We start from the raw sequence: 24,607 nt of genomic DNA, 5'->3' as shown, positions 1-24,607 counted from the left end.
AAACACAAAATACCCAACCGAAAAAGAAAAAAGAAAAAAGATTCCAAAAATATGAAGATAGTGTAAGGAGCCTCTGGGACAACTTCAAGCGTACCAACATCAGAATTATAGAGGTACCAGAAGAAGAGAGAGGGCAAGATATTGAAAACCTATTTGAAGATATAATGACAGAAAAGTTCCCCTACCTGGTGAAAGAAGTACACTTACAAGTCCAGGAAGAGCAGAGAACCCCAAACAAAAGGAACCCAAAGAGGACCACACCAAGACACATCATAATTAAAATGCCAAGAGCAAAAGACAAAGTGAGAATCTTAAAAGCAGCAAGAGAAAGACAGTCAGTTACCTACAAGGGAGTACCCATACAACTGTCAGCTGATTTCTCAACAGAAACTTTGCAGGCCAGAAGGGAGTGGCAAGAAATATTCAAAGTGTTGAATAGCAAGAACCTACAACCAAGATTACTTTATCCAGCAAAGCTATCATTCAGAATAGAAGGTCAGATAAAGAGCTTCACAGATAAGAAAAAGCTAAAGGAGTTCATCACCACCAAACCAGCATTATATGAAATGCTGAAAGGTATTCTTTAAGAAAGGGAAGAAGAAAAAGGAACTCTTACCATTTGCCACAGCATGGATGGAACTGGAGAGCGGATAAATACCACATGATCTCACTCATTTGTGGAATATAATGAACAACATAAACTGATGAACAAGGACTGATCCAGAGACAGAGAGGCATTGATTGGACTGTCGGGCCTTGAAGGGAAGGTAGGGTAGGGTGGGGGTAAGGGGGAAAGATCAACCAAAGGACTTATATACAAGCATATAGGCCTAACCAATGGACATGGACAACGGGGGGGGGTGAGGGCATGAGCGGGGGGGGGGCTCTAGGGGGTAACTTGGGGATAAGGACACATATGTAATATCTTAATAAATAAAAAATATATTAAAAAAAAAACAGAGGGCCTATCTGCTCCAGAATCTCTCTCTCCTTATTCCTGATGTGAGGGCTAATGTGGGCCCTTCAATGAGAGAGTCTGTGTCTTTAGCACTTGGCATCCCCTCACCAGCTGGAAAATGAAAAATGAGTGCATGCATGCATGTCTCAATGAAAAAAAATAAAATAAAATGAAACTAGATCACTAACTTACACCATACACAAAAACAAACTCAAAATGTCTATAGGACTTGAATGTAAGACAGGAAACCATAAAAACCCTACAAGACTCCATAGGCAGCAAAATTGCAGACATATGTCATAGCAATATCTTTACAAACACAGATCCTAGGGCAAGAGAGACTAAGGAGAAAATAAACCAATGGGACTACATCAAAATAAAAAAAGCTTCTGCACAGCAAAAGAAACCATCAACAAAACAACAAGAAAGCCCACTGCATGGGAGAACATATTTGCCAATGTTATCTCTGATAAAGATTTAATCTCCAACATTTACAGGGAACTCATACAACTTAACAAAATGAAGATAAACAACCTAATCAAAAAATGGGCAAAGGAACTAAATAGACACTTTCCAAAAGAGGACTTTCAGAAAGCCAAGAGACACATGAAAACATGCTCAAAATCACTAATCATCTGAGAGATGCAAATCAAAACAACAATGAGATACCACCTCACACCTGTCAGAATGGCTATCATCAACAATCAACAAATGACAAGTGCTGGAGAGGATATGGATAAAAAGGAATCCCCATGCACTACTGGCAGACTGGTGCAGCCACTGTGGAAAACAGTATGGAGTTTCCTAAAAAATTAAAAATGGAACTCCCATTTCACCCAATAATCCCACTTCTAGGAATATAGCCCAAGAAATCAGAAACACCAATCAGAAAGGATATATGCACCCCTATGTTCATAGCTGCATAATTTACCATAGCTAAGATTTGGAAATAGCCTAAATGCCCATCAGCAGATGAGAGGATTAGAAAACTGTGGTACATCTACACAATGGAATACTATTCTGCTGTAAAAAAAGAAGGAACTCTTACCATTTTCGACAGCATGAATGGACCTGGAGAGCATCATGCTAAGCAAAATAAGCCAATCAGAGAAAGATAAATATCACATGATCTCATTCATTTGTGGAATATAATGAACATCATAAACTGATGAACAAAAATAGATCCAGAGATAGAGAAGCATCAAAAAGACTCAAACCTCAGAGGGAAGACAGGGAAGGCTGGGTGGGGGTGGAGGGGTAAGAGATCAACCAAAGGACTTGTATGCATTCATATAAGCATAACCAATGGACACAGGCACTAGGGGACTGATACTTTTCCTTATGGTAGGTGCTGTATTGTGTGGAAGAAAACTCGGATTCTAAACCTAGTTCTAATATCTACGAGCTCTGTGATGCTTTTGATGAGTCATTAAACTTTAATGAAATTATTTTTCTTCTGTATCAAAAAAAAACAGCTTTAACCATATACCTACGAATGGTTTTTAGAATTAGAAATCATGACTCTAAAATACCTAGCACAGACCCTGGCAAATGACAGGTGTTGAATAAATGGTAAGAATTTTTTTTTATGTTGTATATACTGTTTCTACTACTAAGAGTAGCTTCTAATGAGTATAATATTTTGTGTGTTTTTTTTTCCAAGTTGTTATGTGAATCTTTCTTTTTACTGGATGGTGTGATTTCAGGTTGAATGTCATTTTCATTAACTTAGTTTCCTAAAACATTTATCTTATGACCCTTTACTTACCTTACTGGACTGGATAAAAAGCTATAATCAGACACCCTGAAATAATTCACCTCCTCCTTCATTCTCCCCCATGTTTCCAGAAAGCATTTTTAGAATTAATAAATATTTTAATGAAAATCATTTCACAGAGAAATATTTTTAAAACTACCTGTATTGTAAAATAATTTTTCTAAAGAATATGATGTTTATTTTAAATTCCAAAGGTTTCACCTCTGAAAATAAAACATTTTTTAACAAAACAAAACAAAAATTCCTTCCAACTGCCAAAAAAGAATTAGTCCTGGTGGAGTAAATATTTATTTATTAAAATAAAAGCTAAATATACATTCAGAAAGAGAAAATAAATAAATCAAACATAACAGGACCAAATTAGATTTTTGTGTGTTCTGAACATTGCGTTTGTTTTTATATTTTATACATTACTATGGGCAGTTGCAGCTGAATTTGCTTGCACTGTGAGAATAATAGTTTTCAGATTATTTTGTTAAGAACTTGTTTATCTTCTCAAAATATACAGTTATTTGGTTAAGATTAATCTTCTTTCAGCATTATACTGTGAACACAATATAGCAATAACCAAACTGTCATCACTTTTCAGCAAAAAGTATGTAAATTTCTAGAACATTGTAGATGCCTAATGGAATACACTATAGCATGGAGAGTAAAAATGTTTATTTTCCTCTAGAGACAACAAAATATCTGCACCAATGCCAACTTCATACACTAACAAATACTTCCACTGAAAATTTTCATTTACTGTATTGACTTTAGAAATATGCAGAACAGAGAACTGAATGTAACTCTCAAATAAAAGCATGAACAATTATTTCATAACCTGTTTTCTTTATTTTAATGTCTATCTTTATTATGATAGTATTACAGATGTCAACCATAAATCCTCTCCCCCCCACCCCCCGGCTTGTACCACTCTCCTCCAAACCCCTATCTACCTCCGAGGTCTTCACCACACTATTGCTCATATCCATGAGCTATGCATATCCTATCTAATAAAAGAGAAACATAGTAATTAGCCGTATGTCCACTACCCTTCCCATTGGCTAATCAGGGCGATATGAAAATTAACTGCCAGCCAAGATAGTGGCCGGCAGCCAGGCAGCTTGAAGTTAACATGAGGCTTGCTTGTTTCAGTGATGGAGGACTCCAAAGTTCCCCGCCTGCCGCTGCCGGCCTCTGAGCTTCCAGTTTGAAACATTGTTACAAATATAGAAGCTAAACAAAACCCCAGAAACCTCCTTTCAGCCAGCCTGGATCTCAGAGCTGGAGTTGATACAGTGTTTCTATTATAGAACCCAAACAAACCAGATACCTGTTTTCAGCAGCAGAGGCCTCAGAGCTGGAGCCAGAGCTAAAGCTGGCCCAGAATAAAAAAAAAGAAAAAGAAAAAAAGGAGTGGTTGGGAGCTTCAGTCACCCGCCAGCCTGAAAACAGCCCTCAGCCCCTTACCCAGACTGTCCAGGCACCCCAGTGGGGACCCCCACCCTGATCCAGGACACCCTTCAGGGAAAACCAGCCGGCCCCCACCCATGCAGCAGGCCTCTATCCTATATAGTAAAAGGGTAATATGCCTCCCAGCACCAGGAACAGCGAGCCACGAGGCCTCCCGGCACCAGGATCAGCGTGAAAGGGGGCAGTGCCCAAACCCCCTGATCACCGTGCGGCTCTGTGTGTGACAGGGGGCGAGGCCACAACCTCCCTATCTGCCCTGCTCTGTTCGGGACAGGGGAAGGCACCCCAACCCCCTGATCAGCCCTGCTCTGTGCCTTATAGGGGGGAGCTCCCCAACCCCCTGATCACCCTGTGGCTCTGTGTGTGACAGGGTGCAGCGCCCCAAACCCCTGAGCAGCCCTGCTCTGTGTGTGACAGGGTGCGGCGCCCCAACTCCCCCCCCCATGGGCCCTGCTCTGTGTGTGATGGGGTAGAGCCATAACCTCCCCATCGGCCCTGCCCTGAGTGTGACAGGGTGTGGCGCCCCAACCCCCTGATCCACCCTGCTCTGTGTGTGACAGGGGGCGGTGCCCCAACTCCCCTATTGGCCCTACTCTGTGAGTGACAGGGGGGAGCTCCTCAACCCCCTGATCGGCCCTGCTCTGTGGGTGATAGGGGGTGGTGCCACAACTTCCCCATTGACCCTGACTTGAGTGTGACAGGGGGCGGTGCCCCAGCCCCCCAATCAGCCCTACCCTGAGCGTGACTGAGGGTGGCATCGCAACCTCCCAATCCACCTTGCTCTGTGCATGACAGGGGGCGGCGCCCCAACTCCCCAATCGGCCTTGTTCTGAGCCCGACCAGGGGCTGCACCTAGGGTTTGGGCCTGCCCTCTGCCACCCGGGAGCAGGCCTAAGCCAGCAGGTTGTTATCTCCCGAGGGGTCCCAGACTGTGAGAGGGCACAGGCCGGGCTCAGCGACCCCCCATCCCCCCGAGTGCACAAATTTTTGTGCACCGGGCCTCTAGTAGATATATAAGTTCTTTGTTGTATCTCTTCTCATGTCCCCACCCCCACAGCAAGGTTTGTCAGACTGTTCCATGCTTCTATGCTTCAGGTATTATTTTGTTGGTCAATTCATTTTGTTCATTAGATTCCAAAAATAAGTGAGATCGTGTGATATTTGTCTTTCTCAGTTTGGCTTGTTTCATTTAGTATAATATTTTCCAGGTCCATCCATGCTGTCCCAAAAGGTAAGAGATAGTACACTTGAAACCTACATAATTTTATTAACTATTATCACCCCAATAAATTAAATCATTTAAAGTTGAGTAAAAAATGAATGAAATACTGGGGTCTATTCATCGTACCTGGCTATAAATTGGTAGGTCCCACTATAGTCAGATATTTCCATAAATTATATGCACAAAGTAACTCTAATGCATTTCCAGCATATTTATTCAGTTCTCTTGTTCGTAATGGAAGACATTCTTAGAATTGAAGAATAGATTGGAACTCAATTGATGAAGGCTTACAAAGGTTAAAGTGAAGGTTTAAAAGAGATACTGGCAGAACTCTGAGTTTTAAGCTTAAAGTTCTTTAAATACAAGGATTAGTTGTAGGGGACACACAATAAAGGGCCCAATACCTTGCATCCTTATTTGAGACCATAAAAAGACAGCGACACCTATCAATCAACTTTGTCCTTTTCCCAACACCATATGATTCATAAATATTCAAGATTTTTCCCTAAAACAAGTTTTAAATAACCATATAGTCTGCCATTGGCAATAAAATTATCAAAATATTTTCAAGGCCATTTGAGGCTTATTTTTTGAAAGTCATTATTCTACAAAGGTTAATGATTTTTAACTTGAAAAAAAATGCTTACAACCATTAAAAGTTTTCTGTACCAATCACTAATGTACAACACTCATGAATCTATCAGTCATAGAGTTAAAAATCTCTGCTCTACAGCACACTTAATACCCAGTGTAACCAATTAGTATTACCATTTCTTGATGCAATACAAACACATTTTCTTAAACTGCTATTGCACTGAACTCCAGGGTTATAAATGAGTAGACATAAATTGATTTGCATGTAATAACAGTGTCAATAAACCTTTCTTGGTTCATGCAATTTTCCCCATCTGTTAACAGAGAGCAAGTTTAGGATCTATTATTCCCAGAATGGGACTTACCCAGCTGTACATCTATAACACTTGGCTGATTCTCCATAGGGAATAATGGCTTTGGAGGCTTGTCTGTGAGTAAAGCTAGGAGAGAAAATAAAAGAAGGTAAAAATTTTGAAATAAATTACAGGATAGAAAAATTATATCATTTATTATATTCAATGTTTGTAGACTTTATGGTGTATAAACATTTATTAGACAGTATTCTTACTTGAGTTATTACTCTATCCATACAATACCCGTTTTCCAGAATATTTAGAGCACCATTGATCACTGTAAATAGGCCATTTCATCAGCTACACTTTCCAACATGATCAAACAGATAGACTATGTTGAGTGGTTTTATAAGCTTGTGAATTTAAGAAAATGTAGATTTTAAAAGTATTATCAGGGGAGAATCAAGATGGCAGTGTAGATAAATGCTGGTACTTGCTGCCTCCCACAACCACATCAAAATTACAACTAAAATACAGAATAACCATCATCCAGAACCACCTGACAGCTGGATAAATGGAAGTCCTATAATTAGAGAAATAAATAAGAGAGCATATTATGACTGGTAGGATGGGGGGAGGTGTGGAATGGGCTGGACCAGCACCCACATGTACCGCTATTTTAATTGGGAGGGAGATTGTCTCTGCAGAGGCCCACTGTGAGGCAAAAGGGGTCCCAGCCCCACACCAGACCCCCAGCCCAGGCTCCCAGAACTGGGAAGAGAAGTTGTTGTGAGTACGGGCTGTAAAAACCAGTGGGGATTGGGCAGTGACACAGAGACTGCTGATGACCCAGCTGTTCCTTTTAAAGGGCCTGTGCATGAACTTTCTCAGACTCACTTCCTCTGAGCTCCAGCACTCAGTGCCTTGTGGCTGCTCTGGGGGATCCAGATATATACCAGATGGAGGTGCTCACAGTGGTCACTGTTTCTATGATGAGACCTCCCCTGTCCCAGGGATGACTGGCAACTATACCTGAATCCACATAAACCTGAAGCACACTGTTTGTTCTGCTCTGGTGATTCCCTGAGACCATGCCCAATCCAATTTTCAGCCTCACCCAAGCCCTTTACAGCAGCTTTTCCATATGAATGGCCTGTCCTGGCACAGGCATCATACTTTGATAAAATCTCTCAGACAAGCAGCAGCTGGGTCAGGGTGCCCCAAACCTATTAATGAAAGGCCCAAGACCCAGAAATAGCATCAGCCTACCTTGCTTCACAGCTGGGCCTTGCCTGGGCCCTCTCAAACCCGATACAAAGAGGAGGAATCTGAAGATCTCTCTGTAGCTCCTGCCTGGTGGCCCCAGGGAGTGGACACATAAGAGCCAGTGAACCCAGTGGTCAGCATCAGATTATACCAGATTAGAACTCTACACATCCATAAGCGACGCACTCAAGGGGAAGACTCAGTGAGCACCAAAGCCACACTGAAGCAAGTCCTGCTCCATAGGGTGTCTCATACATAGCAGATCTCCCACTGTAGTCTCAGCTGGTCCTCACAGTAAATTGGCCTGGAGGTCAATTCCTCCCAGTGATGCCAACAGCAATCAAGACTCAACTACCACAAGATGTGCTTGCAGCCCACAAATATGCACTCCTAGGGTGCCCCACTCAGGTGCCTGAGGAGGCTAAGCTACTGGGCCCTATAGAAAACCTACTACACAAGTCTACTCTACCAAGTCAAGGAGACAGAGCAGCTCTACCCAATACAAAGAAACAAACACATGGAAGCAGCCAGAATGTGAAGACAAAGAAACATGTTACAAATGAAAGAAATGGAATAAAGAAAACTACTGAATATAAAGTTCAAAACTATGGTTATAAGGTTATTCAAAAATCTTCTTGAGACCTCCAAGGGACTTAGTGAGACTTTCAAGGATTTTAGTGATATTGCAAAAAAAATAAATAAATAAAAATGGAAAGTACAGTCAGAAATTAAGCACACACTGACTGAAGTAAAGAATAATATACAGAGATTCAACAGTAGAGTAGAGGATTTCTATAATCAAATCAATTATTTGAAATATGAGGAAACAAAAAACACCCAATCAGAAGAGCACAAAGGAAATGGAATCCAAAAATATGAAGATAGTGTAAAGAGCTTCTGGGACAACTTCAAGTGTACCGACATTTGCATTACGGGGGTGCCAGAAGAAGAGAGAGAGCAAGATATTGAAAACCCATTTGAAGAAATAATGACAGAAAACTTCCCCTACCTGCTGAAAGAAATACATTTACAAGTCCAAGAAGCACAGAGTGTCCCAAAGAAGACCACACCAAGACACATCATAATTAAAATGCCAAGGGCTAAAGACAAAGAGAGAATCTTAAAAGCAGCAAGAGAAAAGCTCTTAGTTATCTACAAGGGAAGGCCCATACAACTGTCAGCTGACTTCTCAACAGAAACTTTGCAGGTCAGAAGGAAGTGGCAAGAAATATTCAAAGGAATGAATAGCAAGGACCTATAAGTAGGATTACTCTACTAAGCAAAGCTATCATTTAGAATTGAATGTCAGATAAAGAGCTTCACAGACAAGAAAAAGCTAAAGGAGTTCATCACCACCAAACCAGTATTACATGAATTGCTGGAGGGTATTCTTTAAGAAGAGGAAAAAGAAGAGAAAAATATAAGAAATATGAACAATAGAAAGGAATGAATACATTATCTATCAATAATTGAATCTATAATCAAAATAAACAAATAAGAAATTTAATGAACAAAATAAACTGGTAAATAAAATAGAATCAGAGAAATGAAAATGGAACAAACTGACGATTCTTAGAGGAGAGGGGAGTGGGGGAGCGGAAAGAGATTAAACAAAGATTTTATATGCATGTATGCATTACCTATGGACACAGACAATAGGGTGTCAAAGGCATGGGGTGGGGCAGAAACTGGGTGAAGAGGGGCAATGAGGGGAAAAAAGAGGGAGATCTGTAATACTCTCAACAATAAAGATTAAAATATATAATTTAAAAACATAAATAAAAGTATTATCAGATAAACATTTAATCTCCATACCTTTGTGGTGCTACACATTCTTAATGAAATATAACCTAATGGTCTGGCAGATGGAACCTTCTATGCCTCTGAATCATCCCACAATCCCCACCCAACCACAAAAAGCAATATAAAAATCATCAGCACCTTCATTAGAATAACTGATCAAAAACACTAATTGAACATATTTGTCCACCAAATTCTGTAATAAGTGCTAAAGGGGAAGGAAGTAGATATGCAATCTAGGACTATGAACACAGAATTAGCACATTAAAATAATGAGATAAGGAAATAAAGAATACAATGTAATAAAAATTGTAGCATTTGAGCTATAAGACTATATGTGGTAAAGGAATCAGGGAAAGAGAGATCAATAATGGGAAAACTTTTATGAAGGAAATGGTCTCCATATAGACCTTAAGGAGCAGATAAATCTTTCAAAGGCATAGTAATGAAGAAGAAATAGAGGAAAGATTATTAATACAAATTGAGAAACAGAATTAGAACTTATCAATCACAGTGTGATTAGAGGAGAAGGATCTAGTGATAAGAATTTGGGTGGAGTGGAGTAAAGAACAAGTTGTTCATCATGTGGAATAACATGAACTGAAACTAGATAGATAAAATGGAGCTCAATTCTGGAGTATCAAGAGAAACATGCAGACAAATTTGAACATGATATAATAAACTAGAAGACATTGTAGATTCTTGAAACAAAAACAACAAAAGAGTCAAGGGAAGTGCTATATAAAGATGATTGGCTTGATATACAAAATGGGCTGGAGAAGAACAAAGTCAGCCAAGAAGATATAGTGAAAATGCTGCCATAGGAGCATGAGGAGTCAGAGTGGTGGAATAAGGGAAAAAATGGGGGCAATTATGAGATACACCTGGAAGAAACAAATGAGAAGACTTGGCAAACAGATAAAAATGCTTTATATCAAACTATTATTTATATCCTGAATTATTTTTCACTGTTCCCAAATTTATATCATGCTTTAGCTATCCAACTTATTATTCTATTTATTAAAGGGAAATGTTTTATACTTCTTTGTAATTCACAGGAGACAGACTAGATCTGGGTATTTAGGAGAATCATCGAACTATCATTAAGGGACTGGCTTAAGAATTTCCTGCTGACATGAGATAAATTCATCTCTTATTTTCAAGGATGTTTAGAAGAGAAAGAAAAGTTGATCACATGACAGGTAAGGTTAGGAAAATATAAAAATTGGGTGAGATTGCCCAAATAGTTGTTGATAACAAACAAATTTCCCAGGAATTCATTTAAGAAAGAACTTTACATTAACATTAGATTCATCTTCCTGATATTCAAATTACTTAAAATGAAAAAGTTTTAGTGAATTACTCTAATTTTTCTAACAAAATTTTATTGATGGCCTACAATACATCTCTTCTTTATGGAATCAAATAATATATTTTTCTAAGCTAATTTTGGCATTATATAGATGAATAGAAATATGACATCTACAGTCTTCATCTTCTAAATAGTTGAGTTACTCTTAATAATCTGATATTTAAATATTATTTGAGCTAGTAGAGGCCAAGTGCATGAAATTTGTGTACTGGAAGGGGGTGTCCCTCAGCCCAGCCTGTACCCTCTCACAATCCAGGACTGCTGGCTCCCAACTGCTTGCCTGCCTGCCTGATTGCCCCAAACCACTTCTGCCTGCCAGCCTGATCATCCCCTAACCATTCCCCTGCCAGCCTGATCGACGCCTAACTGCTCCCCTGATGGCCTGGTTGCCCCCAATTGCCCTCCGCTGCCATCCCGGTAACCCCCAACTGCCCTCCCCTGTTGGCCTGGTCACCCCTAACTGCCCTCCCCTGCTGGCCATCTTGTGTCTGTGGGCGTGGCCATCTTTGAGGGTATGGCAGTCAAATAGCATATTCCCTCCTTATTGGCTGTGGGCACTGCCATCTTTGAGGGAAGAACGGTCAATTAGCATATTCCCTCCTTATTGGCTCTGGGTGCCACCATATTTGTAATGGTGTGGGGGTCAATTAGCATATTTCCTCTTTATTAGATAGGATAAGGGATATATTTTTAAACAAAATTTAAATATATGAATTTAAAATCCAGTCATAACAAATGTTCAATTTTGTTGTTGCTTGTTTTTGTTTATAATAACAAAATATTGGAAACAACCAAAATACCTATCAGTATGCCACTGGTTAAAAATATCCTGGTACTTTAATATAATGATATATGATTATGCAGTTATTTGAAAAAATTAGCTAAATCTATGTATCTGTAAAGAAAATATCTCTAAGATAAACTGTTCAATGAAAAAACAGGGTTCTAAATAGTATGCACATTATACAATTCTTTGAATAAAATACATGAATACATAAAATATACATATATGTGATATGTGTGTATACACATATAAAGATTTTGTGTAAGCATGAAATATTTCTGAAAGGATACATGTGAAACTGGTATCTGAGGAGAGAAACTGAGTGGCTGAGAAAGGGTGGATGATGGAGGAAGGACAGTATGGGAAGTCAGAGAAATATTAAATTTTCATTACATACCTTTTATACATTAATTAGAACAACTTACATAAACTATGCTTTCAAAACATTACTAAATTTAAATTAAACCCAGCCATCTACATTTTATTTATAAAAATCATTTTGTTTTATTTGTAGAATTGTCAATTTGTCTTACACATTCAGGCTATAGACACTTAGCTTGACAAAAACTGTTTTTAGTCTTATTTTAAAATGTTCATTGCCTCCAAATGAATTACAGTAATTAAAATGTGATAGGTGGGAATCAATTGTAAGTAATATATTTCATACTCAATGATTAATGTTTTGTCCTACTTTAATCGGAATATGAATTTAGAGTCATTGTTTTCTCCTATCCTTAGCTTACATCCTCCCATGGACTATGGTTATATTTACCCTGATTTTATTATTGTTAAATGTCAAGTACTAAAGTGACATTATTAATATTCATGATGATTTTAAGTGTCTTACATTTGTAGGTGGATCATAATTTTCAAAATGCTTTCAGAAACATTAGGTCAAGTAATCTACACAGCAACATTGGAAGGTAAGGAAGAAAGTTATAATTATGGCCAGTTTAAATTAAGATTACATTGTTTCATTTGGAGCCCCCTGTAACCAAAAGCATGCATTAGCAGAATGGATAGGTAAAAAAGATATAAATTGGAGGCAGGAGACTGGTAAAAATACTCAGCACTGAACCAATGGTTTTAGCCTCTTTGACTACACACTAATTAACTGAGCTAAGGTTCCTAGGCCAAGGAGAGCAGTTTTGTGGCAAATAGCCAGCTGAATCATGATTCCTTATAGGGCATTACATACTCATATATATGTTTTTTCTAAACCCATGAATGAAAGAGGATGAACTTGCTCTTACCCTAACACATCCCAGTGAGATATATGGGAGTGGAGCCTCATTAAATTCCAATATCAAATCTAGGACTAGGAAATGCCAAGTGCAGAATGTTTGTGATGATAAAGCAGAAAATGCAGCAATTCATCTGGATTTTGACCACCAGCCTAGAGACAAATCTATCATTGCCGAGTATAATTATAAAATTTTCAGATGACATAGAGCATATGCTGTCATGGGCAGGCAAGCTCATTTCTTTCATTTATTTTAAAATATAATCTGAATTTCACAGTTACTGTTTGGAAAATGAAGAGGGGGACCATTAATATCAGGCCCCCTGAACAAGAGTGGAGACTGACAATTGTATTAGAACACTTATCCTAGACCTCTAGAGGGACAAACTGGGATTTGAGCTAGCCTTTGAATTTTCTGCTCAAACTTGATGTTTTGATTGGAAGAATGGGAGTAAGGGATGAAGTTTTGTCCTAACATTTCAGTTCACAATTCCTTCCCTGCATTTCCCTCTGTAGCTATTTATGTTGAATCATCCTTAAATATAATTTCCCTACTGAGTATAACATGACACTAGCCTTTTTTAAAATCTTTATTTAAAGTATTACACATGTCCCCTTTTGTTGCCCATTGACCCCTTTTAGCTTGCCACTACCCCTCCACCCCGTCCCATGCATTCACCCCATATTGTTTGTGACCATGGGTTATGCATATATGCATCCAAGTTCTTTGGTTGATCTCTTCCCACCCACCCACCCCCGTCTTCAAACTAGTCTTAATGCACCAGTGAAGCTATGACTAAAACTACCTGATTCTTCCTAAACCTAGGTTTTCTATGTTTGACATTAATTATCCTGTATAGAATATCCAAATAAGCTCTTTCGTTTCTATAGCCGACAAAGGTTGGGTCTACCTACATCCTGATCAATTGGTTTGATTGAAATTACCAGTCAATTTCCATGAAACAGTATAATGAATCAATATAATCAGTTGTTTGAGTGAATATAGCTGTTTATTTGACTATACTGCTTAAGTATTATATACTATTATTAAGTTTTATTATCCTCTTTTATTGTTGATTTTCTATTTAAGTAGATTTGTCAGAGAGACAAGTAGGAGGGAGTAGAAGGACAGCTTGATAAAAAGTACACTAAGTATATGAACCCATATAATTAGGATCATAAAGTAACTCATTAATTTATTTTTTATGATTAATCATTTAATTGACAAATAAGTATCAGACTGTGAAAGGGTCTGAGGCAACATTTGCCTCCCAAGCTCTGGTTGCAAAAACTTACTTGTTGAGATCTCAGAATTTTTTTTTTATCTGATTCAAATGAAATTGAGGAATAGAAGCAGAGTTCACATGCTATAAAATATTATCTACCTTTCATAATTATTTAATTTTCTTTTTGACATTGGTGAGATAGTCTTTTTTTTGTTTGTTTTTCTTTGTTTGTTTTTAAATTTATCTTTATTATTGGATGAATAAAGATGGACCCTTCCCCCCCATTGACCGCTTTTAGCCCCCCACCCCCATACCAGGCCTTCAACACACTACTGTCTGTGAATATGGGTTACACATATCCTATTAATAAAAGGCTAATATGCAAATTGTTCCCTCAGGAGTTTGACTGACTGGGCGTTTGACCTTTCACTATGATGTGCGCTGAACAGCAGGGGGAGGTGCAGAATGAAGGAAGGACCCAGCTGGCAGCTGGCAGCCAGGGGAAGAAAAGCCCTGGACAGCAGTCACCATCCTGGGGAAGGAAGGCCCTGATCATCCCTAATTGCCAGCCAGGCCTAGGGACACTACCCATGCACAAATTCATGCACCAGGCCTCTAGTATGCATATAAGTTCTTGGTTGATCTCTTCCCACCCTCCCACCCACCCACCCACCCACATCATCTGTCTGAGATTCATCAGTCTGTTCCATATTTCTATGTTTCTGGATCTATTTCTATGTTCTGGATCATCACTTTATTTTGTTCTTTAAATTCCACATATGAATGAGATCATGTGATACTTATCTATAACAATAAAAGTATAATATGCTAATTAGACTGGACAGCCAAATAACCTTCTGGACGTCATTCCGGATGTCCTTCAAGATCTAGACAAAGTTGTGGAGTGGAGGTCAAGGCAGAGGCGGTTAGGGGCGATCAGGCAGGCAGGTGAGTGGTTAGGGGCAATCAGGCAGGCAGGCAGAGTTGGTTAGGGGCGATCAGGCAGACAGGCAGAGTGGTTAAGAGCCAGTGGTCTCAGATTCCTGACTGTGAGAAGGATGTCTGAATCCTTTAGGCAGGATCAGGCCTATACTGGCAGTCAGACATCCCCTGAGGGATACCGGATTACAAGAGGGTGAAGGCTGGGTTGAGGGACACCCCCCATGCACGAATTTCATGTACCAGGCCACCAGTCTTTCTATAACTGGCTTATTTTGCTTAGGATAATACTCTCTAGGTTCCTCCATACTGTCTCAAAGGGTAAGAGAGCCTTCTTTTTTAAAGCTGCATAGTATTCCATGGTGAATATCTACCACAACTTCTTTTATCCACTCATCAACAGATGGGCACTTGGGCACTAAGATTTCCAGATCTTAGCTATTGTAAATTTTGCTGCTATGAACATAGGGATTCATATATTCTTTCTGATTGTTGTTCCCAGTATCTTAGTATATATTTCTAGAAGAGGGATCAACTGGGTCAAATGGAAGCTCCATTTTTAAATTTTTGAGGAAACTGCATACAGTTTTCCATAGTGGCTGCACCAGTCTGCATTCCCACCAGCAGTGTAATATGGTTCCCTTTTCTTCACATCCTGGCCAGCAGTTGCCGTTTGTTGATTTGTTGATGATAGCAATTATGACAGGTCTGAGGAGATACCTCATTGTTGTTTTAATTTGCATCTCTAGTGATTAATTATTTTGAGTATTTTTTCATATGTCACTTGGTCATCTGTATGAGCACTGTGAAGAAGTGTCTATTTAGGTCCTTTGGCCATTGTTGTTGGACTGTTTGTCTTACTTTTGATAAGTTATATGAGTTCTTTATATATTTTGGAAATTAACCCCTTATCAGATATATCATTGGCAAATATGTTTTCCAACGCAGTGTGCTCCATTATATTTACAGTTTATTTTGCTATGCAGGAGCTTGTTATTTTGATGTAGTCTCACTTGTATATTTTCTCCTTTGTTTCTCTTGCCTTAGGAGACCTGTCCACAAACATATTACTACTAGAGGCTGGGTGCATGAATTCGTGCATGAGTGGGGTCCTTGGCCCTGGCAGGCATTCAGGAGCTGGTCAGGGCCCACCAGCCAGGGAGAGGGGCCCCAGGAAGTTGGCTGTAGGAGTGCACTAACCACCAGGGGGCAGCTCCTACATTGAGCGTCTGCCCCCTGGTGGTCAGTGAGCATCATAGCTACTGGCCGGTTGTCCAGTTGTCCGGTCACAATGATCATTTAGGGTTTTATACATATACTAGAGGCCCAGTGCACAAACGTTTGTACACTTGGGGGTAGGGGGTCCCTCAGCCTGCCCTGTGCCCTCTCACAGTCTGGGAACCCTCAGGGGTGACCACTGGCTGGCTTAGGCCTGCTCCCCAGGGGATTGGGCCTAAGATGGGAATCAGACATCCCTCTGGCAGCCAGGCAGCCCTCGGGGGATGTCCACTTGCCAGCGGGGAGCAGACCTAAGCTGCAGTCAGACATCCTTAGCGCTGCTGAGGAGTCAGGAGAGGCTCCCACCACCACTGCTATACTGGCAGCCATCAGTCTGGCTTGTGGCTGAGCAGAGCTCCCCCTGTGGGAGCACACTGACCACCAGAGGGCAGCTCCTGCGTTGAGCATCTGCCCCCTGGTGGTCAGTGTGTGTCATAGTGACCAGTCATTCCCAGTCTTTCTGCTGTTTGGGTCAGTTTGCATATGACCCTTTTACTATATAGGATAGAGGCCTGGTGCATGGGTGGGGACCAGCTGGTTTGCCCTGAAGGGTGTCCCCGATCAGGGTGGGGGTCCCACTTGGGTGCATGGCCAACCTGGATGATGGGTTGATGGCTGTTTGAAGCTGGTCACACCCCCTTCAGGGTGGGGGTTCCCACTGGGGTACCTGGCCAGTCTGGGTGAGGGGCTGAGGCCCGTTTTCAGGCTGGCAGGTTACTGAAGCTCCCAGCCTCTCTTTTTTTTCTTTTTATTTTTATTCTGGGATTTATTTACCTTCTATAGCTGTCACTGGAGCTGAGAGCCAGCTCCAGCTCTGAGGCCCGGCTCCAGCTCTGAGGCTGCGGCTAGCTGAAAGCAGGTATCTGGGGTTTGTTTAGCTTCTATAATTGAAACATTCTTGCTGTCCTGCTTGCTCCAGCTCTGAGGCCGCAGCCAGCTGAAGGCAGGAATCTGGGTTTGTTTAGCTTCTATAATTGAAACTCTGTTGCCATCACTAGCGCTCTAAGCTCTGAGGCCCCAGCTGGCTGAAAGCAGGTATCTGGGGTTTGTTTAGCTTCTAGAATTGAAACATTGTTGCTTCTGGAGCTCACAGCTGGGCTGCGGCAGGCGGGGAACCTTGGCTTCCTCCATCACTGGAGCAAGCAAGCCTCATGTTCACTTCAGCTGCATGGCTGCTGGCCACCATCTTTGTTGGCAGTTAATTTGCATACCCTGCTGATTAGCCAATGGGAAGCGTAGTGGAGGTATGGTTAATTACCATGTTTGTCTATTATTAGATAGGATACTAGAGGCCCGGTGAACAAAATTCATGCACAGGAGGTGGTGTCCCTTAGCCCAGCCTATAGCCTCTCCAATCTGGGACCCCTTGGGGGATGTCCAATGCTGGCAGCGGACATCCCTCTCACCATCTGGGACTGCTGGCTCCTAACCACTCACCTGCCTGCCTGCCTGCCTGATTGCCCTAACCACTCTGCTTACCAGCCTCATAGCCCCCTAACCGCTCCCCTGTTGGCCTGATTGATGCCTAACTGCTCCCTTGCCAGCATGATGGTCCCCAACTGCCCTCCCCTTCTGGCCTGATTGCCTACAACTGCCCTCCCCTGCTGGCCCAATCACCCCCAACTGCCTTCTCCTGTGGGGCTGAGAGGATTTGGAGACTCTGGCTGGATGAGGCAGGGCTGAGGGGACTGGGGGACTGAGGCTGGATGAAGCTGGATGCTGCAGGGACTGGGTGAGGTGGGGCTGAGGAGATTGGGGGACTGAGGCTGGATCAGGCGGGGCTGAGGGGACTGGGCACCACCATCTTATGGCTGTGGGCTCCACCATCTTGTGGTTGTGGGCACCACCATCTTGTGAGGGCATGACAGTAAATTAGCATATCCTTTCTTTATTAAATAGGATAGATGAGAGATGCCCAATATTTGCTGCCTATGTTTTCTTCCAAGATGTTTATGGTTTCACAACTTACATTTAAATATTTTATCCACTTTGAGTTTATTCTTGTGCATAGTCTAAGTTGGTGGTCTAGCTTCATTTTTTGCATGTACCTGTCTAAATTTCTCAACACCACTTATTAAAGAGACAGTCTTAACTCCACTGTATGCTCTTGCTTCCTTTGTCAAATATTGATTGAGCATAGTGGCTTGGGTCAATTTCTGAGTTATCTGTACTGTTCCATTGATCTATATACCTGTTCTTGTGCCAGTACCAGAATGTTTTGATTACAGTGACTTTGTAATATAGCATGATATCTGGTATAATTATCCTTTCAATTTTATTCTTCTTTCTAAAGTTGGCTGAGGCTATTTGGGATCTTTCTTTATTCTATATTACTTTTTGGAGTGTTAGTTCTAGATTTTTGAAATATGCAGTTGATATTTTAATAGGAATTTCATTGAATCTGTAAATTTCTTTGTGTAGTATGGACATTTTAATGATGTTTATTCTACCAACCCATGAACACAATATATTCCCCAACTTGTTTATATATTCCTCTATCTTTTTTTTTCAACATCTTGTAGTTTTCTGAGCACAGGCATTTTACCTCCTTGAATAAGTTTATTCCTAAGCATGTTAATTTTTTGTTGCAATGTTGTATGGCATTATTTTTTTTAGAGTTCATTATTGGTGTATAAAAATGCCATTGATTTCTGTTTCTAAATTTTGTATCCTGCTACATTGCCAAATTCATTATATCTAGTAGTTTGTTGGTGGAGTCCTTTAGTGTTGATATGTACAATATCATGTCATCTTTAAATAATGAGATTTTTATTTCCTCCTTCCCAATTTGTATGATTTTTATTTTTTCTTCTTGTCTGATCACTGTGGGAAGGACTTCCAAAAGTACCATGAATAAGAGTGGTGAAAGAGACACCCATTTTTGATAAAAGCTCTCAGCAAGGTGGGAGTAGAAGGATCATACCTCAACATAATAAAAGCCATATATGACAGGCCCACAGCCAACATCATATTCAATAGACAAAACTAACACCATTTCCCCTAAGAACAGGAACAAGACAGGGATGCCCCCTCTTACCACTCCTGTTCAACATAGTACTGGAAGTGTTAGCCATTGCAATTCGGCAAGAAGAAGAAATAAAAGGCATCCAAATTGGAAAAGAGGAAGTAAAACTGTCCTTATTTGCAGACGACATGATATTATACATACAAAACCCTAGAGACTCCATCAAAAAGCTACTAGACTTAATACATGAATTTGGCAATGTAGCAGGATACAAAATTAACCCCAAGAAATCTGAGGCATTTCTATACACCAATAGTGAATTTCAGAAAGAGAGATTATAAAAACAATCCCGTTTACCATCGCACCAAAAAAATTAAGCTACCTAGGAATAAACTTAAATAAAGAGGTAAAAGACCTCTACTCAGAAAACTACAGGACGTTGAAAAAAGATATAGAGGAAGACATAAACAGATGGAAGAACATACCGTGTTCCTGGATTGGTAGAATCAACATCATTAAAATGTCCATACTACCCAAAGCAATCTATAAATTCAACACACTTCCCATTAAAATACCAACGGCATACTTCAGAGATCTAGAACGAACTCTCCAAAAATTCATCTGGAATAAAAAAAGGCCCCAAATAGCTACAGCAATCCTGAAAAAGACCAAAGTAGGTGGGATCTCAATACCAGATATCAAGTTGTATTACAAAGCCACTGTTCTCAAAACTGCCTGGTACTGGCACAAGAATAGGCATATAGATCAATGGAATAGAATAGAGAGCCCAGAAATAGGCCCGAACCAATATGCTCAATTAATATTTGACAAAGGAGGCACGAACATACAATGGAGCCAAGATAGTCTCTTCAATAAATGGTGTTGGGAAAATTGGACAGATATATGCAAGAAAATGAAACTAGACCACCAACTTACACCATACACAAAAATAAACTCAAAATGGATAAAGGACTTAAATGTACGACAGGAAACCATAAAAATTCTAGAAGAATCCAAAAGCAACAAAATCTCAGACATATGCCGAAGCAATTTCTTCACTGATACAGCTCCTAGGGCACTTGAAACTAAAGAGAAAATGAACAAATGGGACTACATCAAAATAAAAAGCTTCTGCACAGCAACAGAGACCATCAACAAAACAACGAGAAAACCCACTGTGTGGGAAAACATATTTGCCAATGTCATATCTGATAAGGGCTTAATCTCCAAAATTTATAGGGAACTCATCCAACTCATCAAAAGGAAGATAAACAATCCAATCAAAAAATGGGCAAAGGACCTAAATAGATACCCTTCAAAAGAGGACATTCAGAAAGCCAAGAGACATATGAAAACATGCTCAAAGTCACTAATCATCCGAGAGATGCAAATCAAAACAACAATGAGGTACCATCTCACACCTGTCAGACCGGCTATCATCAACAAATCAACAAACGACAAGTGCTGGAGAGGATGTGGAGAAAAAGGAACACTTGTGCACTGCTGGTGGGAATGCAGACTGGTGCAGCCACTATGGAAGACAGTATGGCGTTTCCTTAAAAAACTGAAAATGGAACTCCCATTTGACCCTGTGATCCCACTCCTAGGAATATATCCCAAGAAACCAGAAACACCAATCAGAAAGGATATATGCACCCCTATGTTCATAGCAGCACAATTCACCATAGCTAAGATCTGGAAACAGCCTAAGTGCCCATCAGTAGATGAATGAATTAGAAAACTGTGGTACATCTACACGATGCAATACTATGCTGATCTAAAAAGGAAGGAACTCTTACCATTTGCAACGTCATGGATGGAACTGGAGAGCATTATGCTAAGTGAAATAAGCCAGTCAATGAAGGAAAAATACCACATGATCTCACTCATTCATGGATAATAGAGACCATTATAAACTTTTGAACAATAATAGATACAGAGGCAGAGCTGCCTCAAACAGATTGTCAAACTGCAGCGGGAAGGCCGGGGAGGGTTGGGGGGCAGGAGGTAGGGGGGTAAGAGATCAACTAAAGGACTTGTATGCATGCATATAAGCATAACCAGTGGACATAAGACATTGGGGGATAGGGGAGGCTAGGGGACTGTCTAGGGCGGGGGGATAAAATGGACACATATGTAATACCCTTTGTAATACATTAAGCAATAAATTTTAAAAAAAAAGAGTGGTGCAAGAGGACATCCCTGTGTTGATCCTGTTCTTAGGGGAAATAGTTTTATTTTTTACCCATTGAGTATGATGTTGGCTGTAAGTCTGTCATATTTGGCCTTTATTATATTGATGTATGATCCCTCTATTTCCACTTTGCTGAGAGTTTTTATCAAAAATGGGTGTTGGATTTGTAGAATGCTCTTTCTGTATCAATTGATATGATCATGTAATCTTTGCTTTCAATGTGTTTATGTGATGTATCACATTTAATGTTTTATGAATAATTTACTAGCCTTGCATCCTGGGATAAACCCCACTTGGTTATTGTTCATGATCTTTTATATGAATTTCTGGATCCAACTTGCTAATATTTTGATGAGGATTTTGGCATGTTTGTTCATCATAGACATTGGCCTGTAATTCTCTTTCTTTGTAGTGCCTTTATCTGGTTTTGGAATTAGTCTAATGCTGGCTTCATAAATAGAGCTTGGAAGTATTCCTTAGTCTTGGATTATTTTGGAATAGTTTGAGGAGAATAGATATTGTTCTTTGAAGGTTTGGTAAAATCCCCCAGTGAAGCTATCTAGACCAGGGCTTTGGTTTTCTGGAAGTTTTTCTTTTTTTAAATTACTGCTTCAATTTTATCATTTATCATTGGCCTATTCAGGTTTTCTGATTCTTTGTGATTGAATTTTGGAAGTTTATATTGTTGGGGAATATGTTCATTTCATCCAGGTTGTCCAGCTTATTGGAATATAGTTGCTCATAATTATTTTTATGATCCTTTTATTTAGTGAGCTCAGTTGATACTTTTTCATTTCTGATTTTTTTCATTCCTGTCATTTCGTTTCTTGATAAGTCTGGCTAAAGGTTCATCAATCTTATTAATTTTTTCAAAGAACCAGCTCTTGATTGTGTTGGTTTCTTGTATTCTTTTTCTCTCTATGTAATTTATTTCTTTTTTTTAAGTTTATTTTTTAATTTTTTCCCTTTATTGATTAAGATATTACAAATGTGTCCTTATCTCCCCAATGTCCCCTCATCCCCCCAATCCTGCCCTCACCCTCACTCCCAGTTGTCCACATCCATCACTTATGCTGATATGCATGCATACACGTCCTTCAGTTGATCTTTCCTCCTCACTCCCACCCTCCCCTGCCTTCTCTCTGAGTTTTGAGCATCTGATTGATGCTTCTCTGTCTCTACATCTATTTTTGTTCATCCATTTATGTTGTGCTTTATAATCCACAAATGAGTGAGAGCATGTGATATTTATCTTTCTCTGACTGGCTTATTTCACTTATAATGCTCTTCAGCTCCATCCATGCTGTTGCAAATGGTAGGAGTTCCTTCTTTTTTACAGCTGCATAGTATTCCATTGTGTAGATGTGCCAAAGTTTTTTAATCCATTCATCTGCTGATGGACACTTAGGCTGATTCCAAATCTTAGCTATTGTTAATTATGCTGCTATGAACATAGGGATGCATATATCCTTTCTGATTGGTGTTTTTGGTTTCTTGGAATATATTCCTAGAAGTGGGATCACTGGGTCAAATGGAAGTTCCATTTTTAGTTTTTTGAGGAAACTCCATACTGTTCTCCACATTAGCTGCACCAATTTTCATTCCCACCAGCAGTGAATGAGGGTTCCTTTTTCTCCGCATCCTCGCCAGCATTTGTCATTTGTTGATTTGTTGATGATAGCCATTCTTACAGGTGTGAGATGGTACCTCATTGTCGTTTTGATTTGCATCTCTCAGATGATTAGTCACTTTGAGCATGTTTTCATATGTCTCTCAGCCTTATGTATGTCCTCTTTCAAAAAGTGTCTATTTAGGTCTGTTGCCCATTTTTTGATTGAGTTGTTTATCTTCTTTTGGTTAAGTTGTATGAGTTCCCTATAAATGCTGGAGATTTAATCTTTATCGGAGATATCATTTCCAAATATGTTCTCCCATGCAGTGGGTTTTCTTGTTGTTTTGTTGATGGTTTCTTTTGCTGTGCAGAAGCTTTTTATTGTGATATAGTCCCATTTGTTTATTTTCCATTTAGTTTCCATTACCCTAGAACAGGGATGGCGAACCTATGACATGCATGTCAGAGGTGACATGCGAACTCATTTTTTTGGTTGATTTTTCTTTGTTAAATGGCATTTAAATATATAAAATAAATATTGAAAATATACATCTTTGTTTTACTATGGTTGCAAATATCAAAAAAAATTCTATATGTGACACGGCACCAGAGTTAAGTTGGGGTTTTTCAAATGCTGACACGCCGAGCTCAAAAGGTTCGCCATCACTGCCCTAGGAGCTGTGTCAGTGAAGAAATTCCTTCGGAATATATCTGAGATTGTGCTACCTGTGGATTCCTCTAATATTATTATGGTTTTCCATTTTAAGTTTAAGTCCTTTATCAATTTTGAGTTTATTTTTGTGTATGGTGTAAGTTGGTGGTCTAGTTTCATTTTTTTGCATGTGTCTGACCAAATTTCCCAGCACTGTTTATTGAAGAGACTGTCTTGGCTCCATTGTATGTTCTTGCCTCCTTTGTCAAATATTAATTTAGCATAGTGGTTTGGGTCGATTTCTGGGTTCTCTATTCTATTCCTTTGGTCTATATGTATATTCTTGTGACAGAACCAGGCAGTTTTGAGAACAGTGGCTTTGTAATACAGCTTGATATCTGGTACTGAGAACCCTCCTACTTTGTTCTTGTTTCTCAGGATCGCAGCAACTATTTAGGGTTTCTTTTTATTCCAGATGAATTTTTGGAGAGTTCTTTCTAGATCTGTGAAATATGCTGTTGGTTTTTTAATGGGGAGTGCATTGAATCTATAGATTGCTTTGGGTATTATGGGCATTTTCATGATGTTGATTCTACCAATCCATGAACACAGTATGTTCTTCCATCTGTTTATGTCTTCCTCTATCCATTTTTTCAATGCCCTGTAGTTTTCTGGGTAGAGGTCTTTTATCTCCTTAGTTAAGTTTATTCCTAGGTATCTTAGTTTTTTGTTTTGTTTTGTTTTGTTTTGTTGGTTCAATGGTAGATGGGATTGTTTTTTTTTTTAATTTCTGTTTCTGTAAATTCACTATTGGCGTATAAAAATGCCATAGATTTCTTAGCATTAATTTTGTATCCTGCTACACTGCCAAATTCATTATTAGGTCTAATAATTTTTTGATGTATTTTTTAGGTTTTTCTAAGTACAGTATCATGTCATCTGTGAATAATGACAATTTTACTTCTTCTTTTCCA

At 39.6% G+C, this 24,607-nt stretch overlaps 1 protein-coding gene across 1 annotated transcript in view; it reads right to left on the bottom strand.

The window, feature by feature from the left end:
- The window catches only part of IL1RAPL2 (interleukin 1 receptor accessory protein like 2), a gene marked incomplete at its 3' end in the record, with an annotated part of 1,466,967 nt that overhangs the window by 343,986 nt on the left and 1,098,374 nt on the right, over positions 1-24,607 (bottom strand). The window contains exon 6 of the mRNA XM_081115342.1: positions 6,375-6,449. Within this exon, the coding sequence (XP_080971468.1) occupies positions 6,375-6,449 (75 nt within the window). The remainder of the gene's footprint in view (positions 1-6,374; positions 6,450-24,607) is intronic.

This window comes from Myotis nattereri, assembly GCF_964212035.1.
Source record: "Myotis nattereri genome assembly, chromosome: X".
Classification (NCBI taxonomy): domain Eukaryota; kingdom Metazoa; phylum Chordata; class Mammalia; order Chiroptera; family Vespertilionidae; genus Myotis; species Myotis nattereri.
Note: the sequence above shows the minus strand (reverse complement) of the source record. Positions and strands in the feature narration are given on the sequence as shown.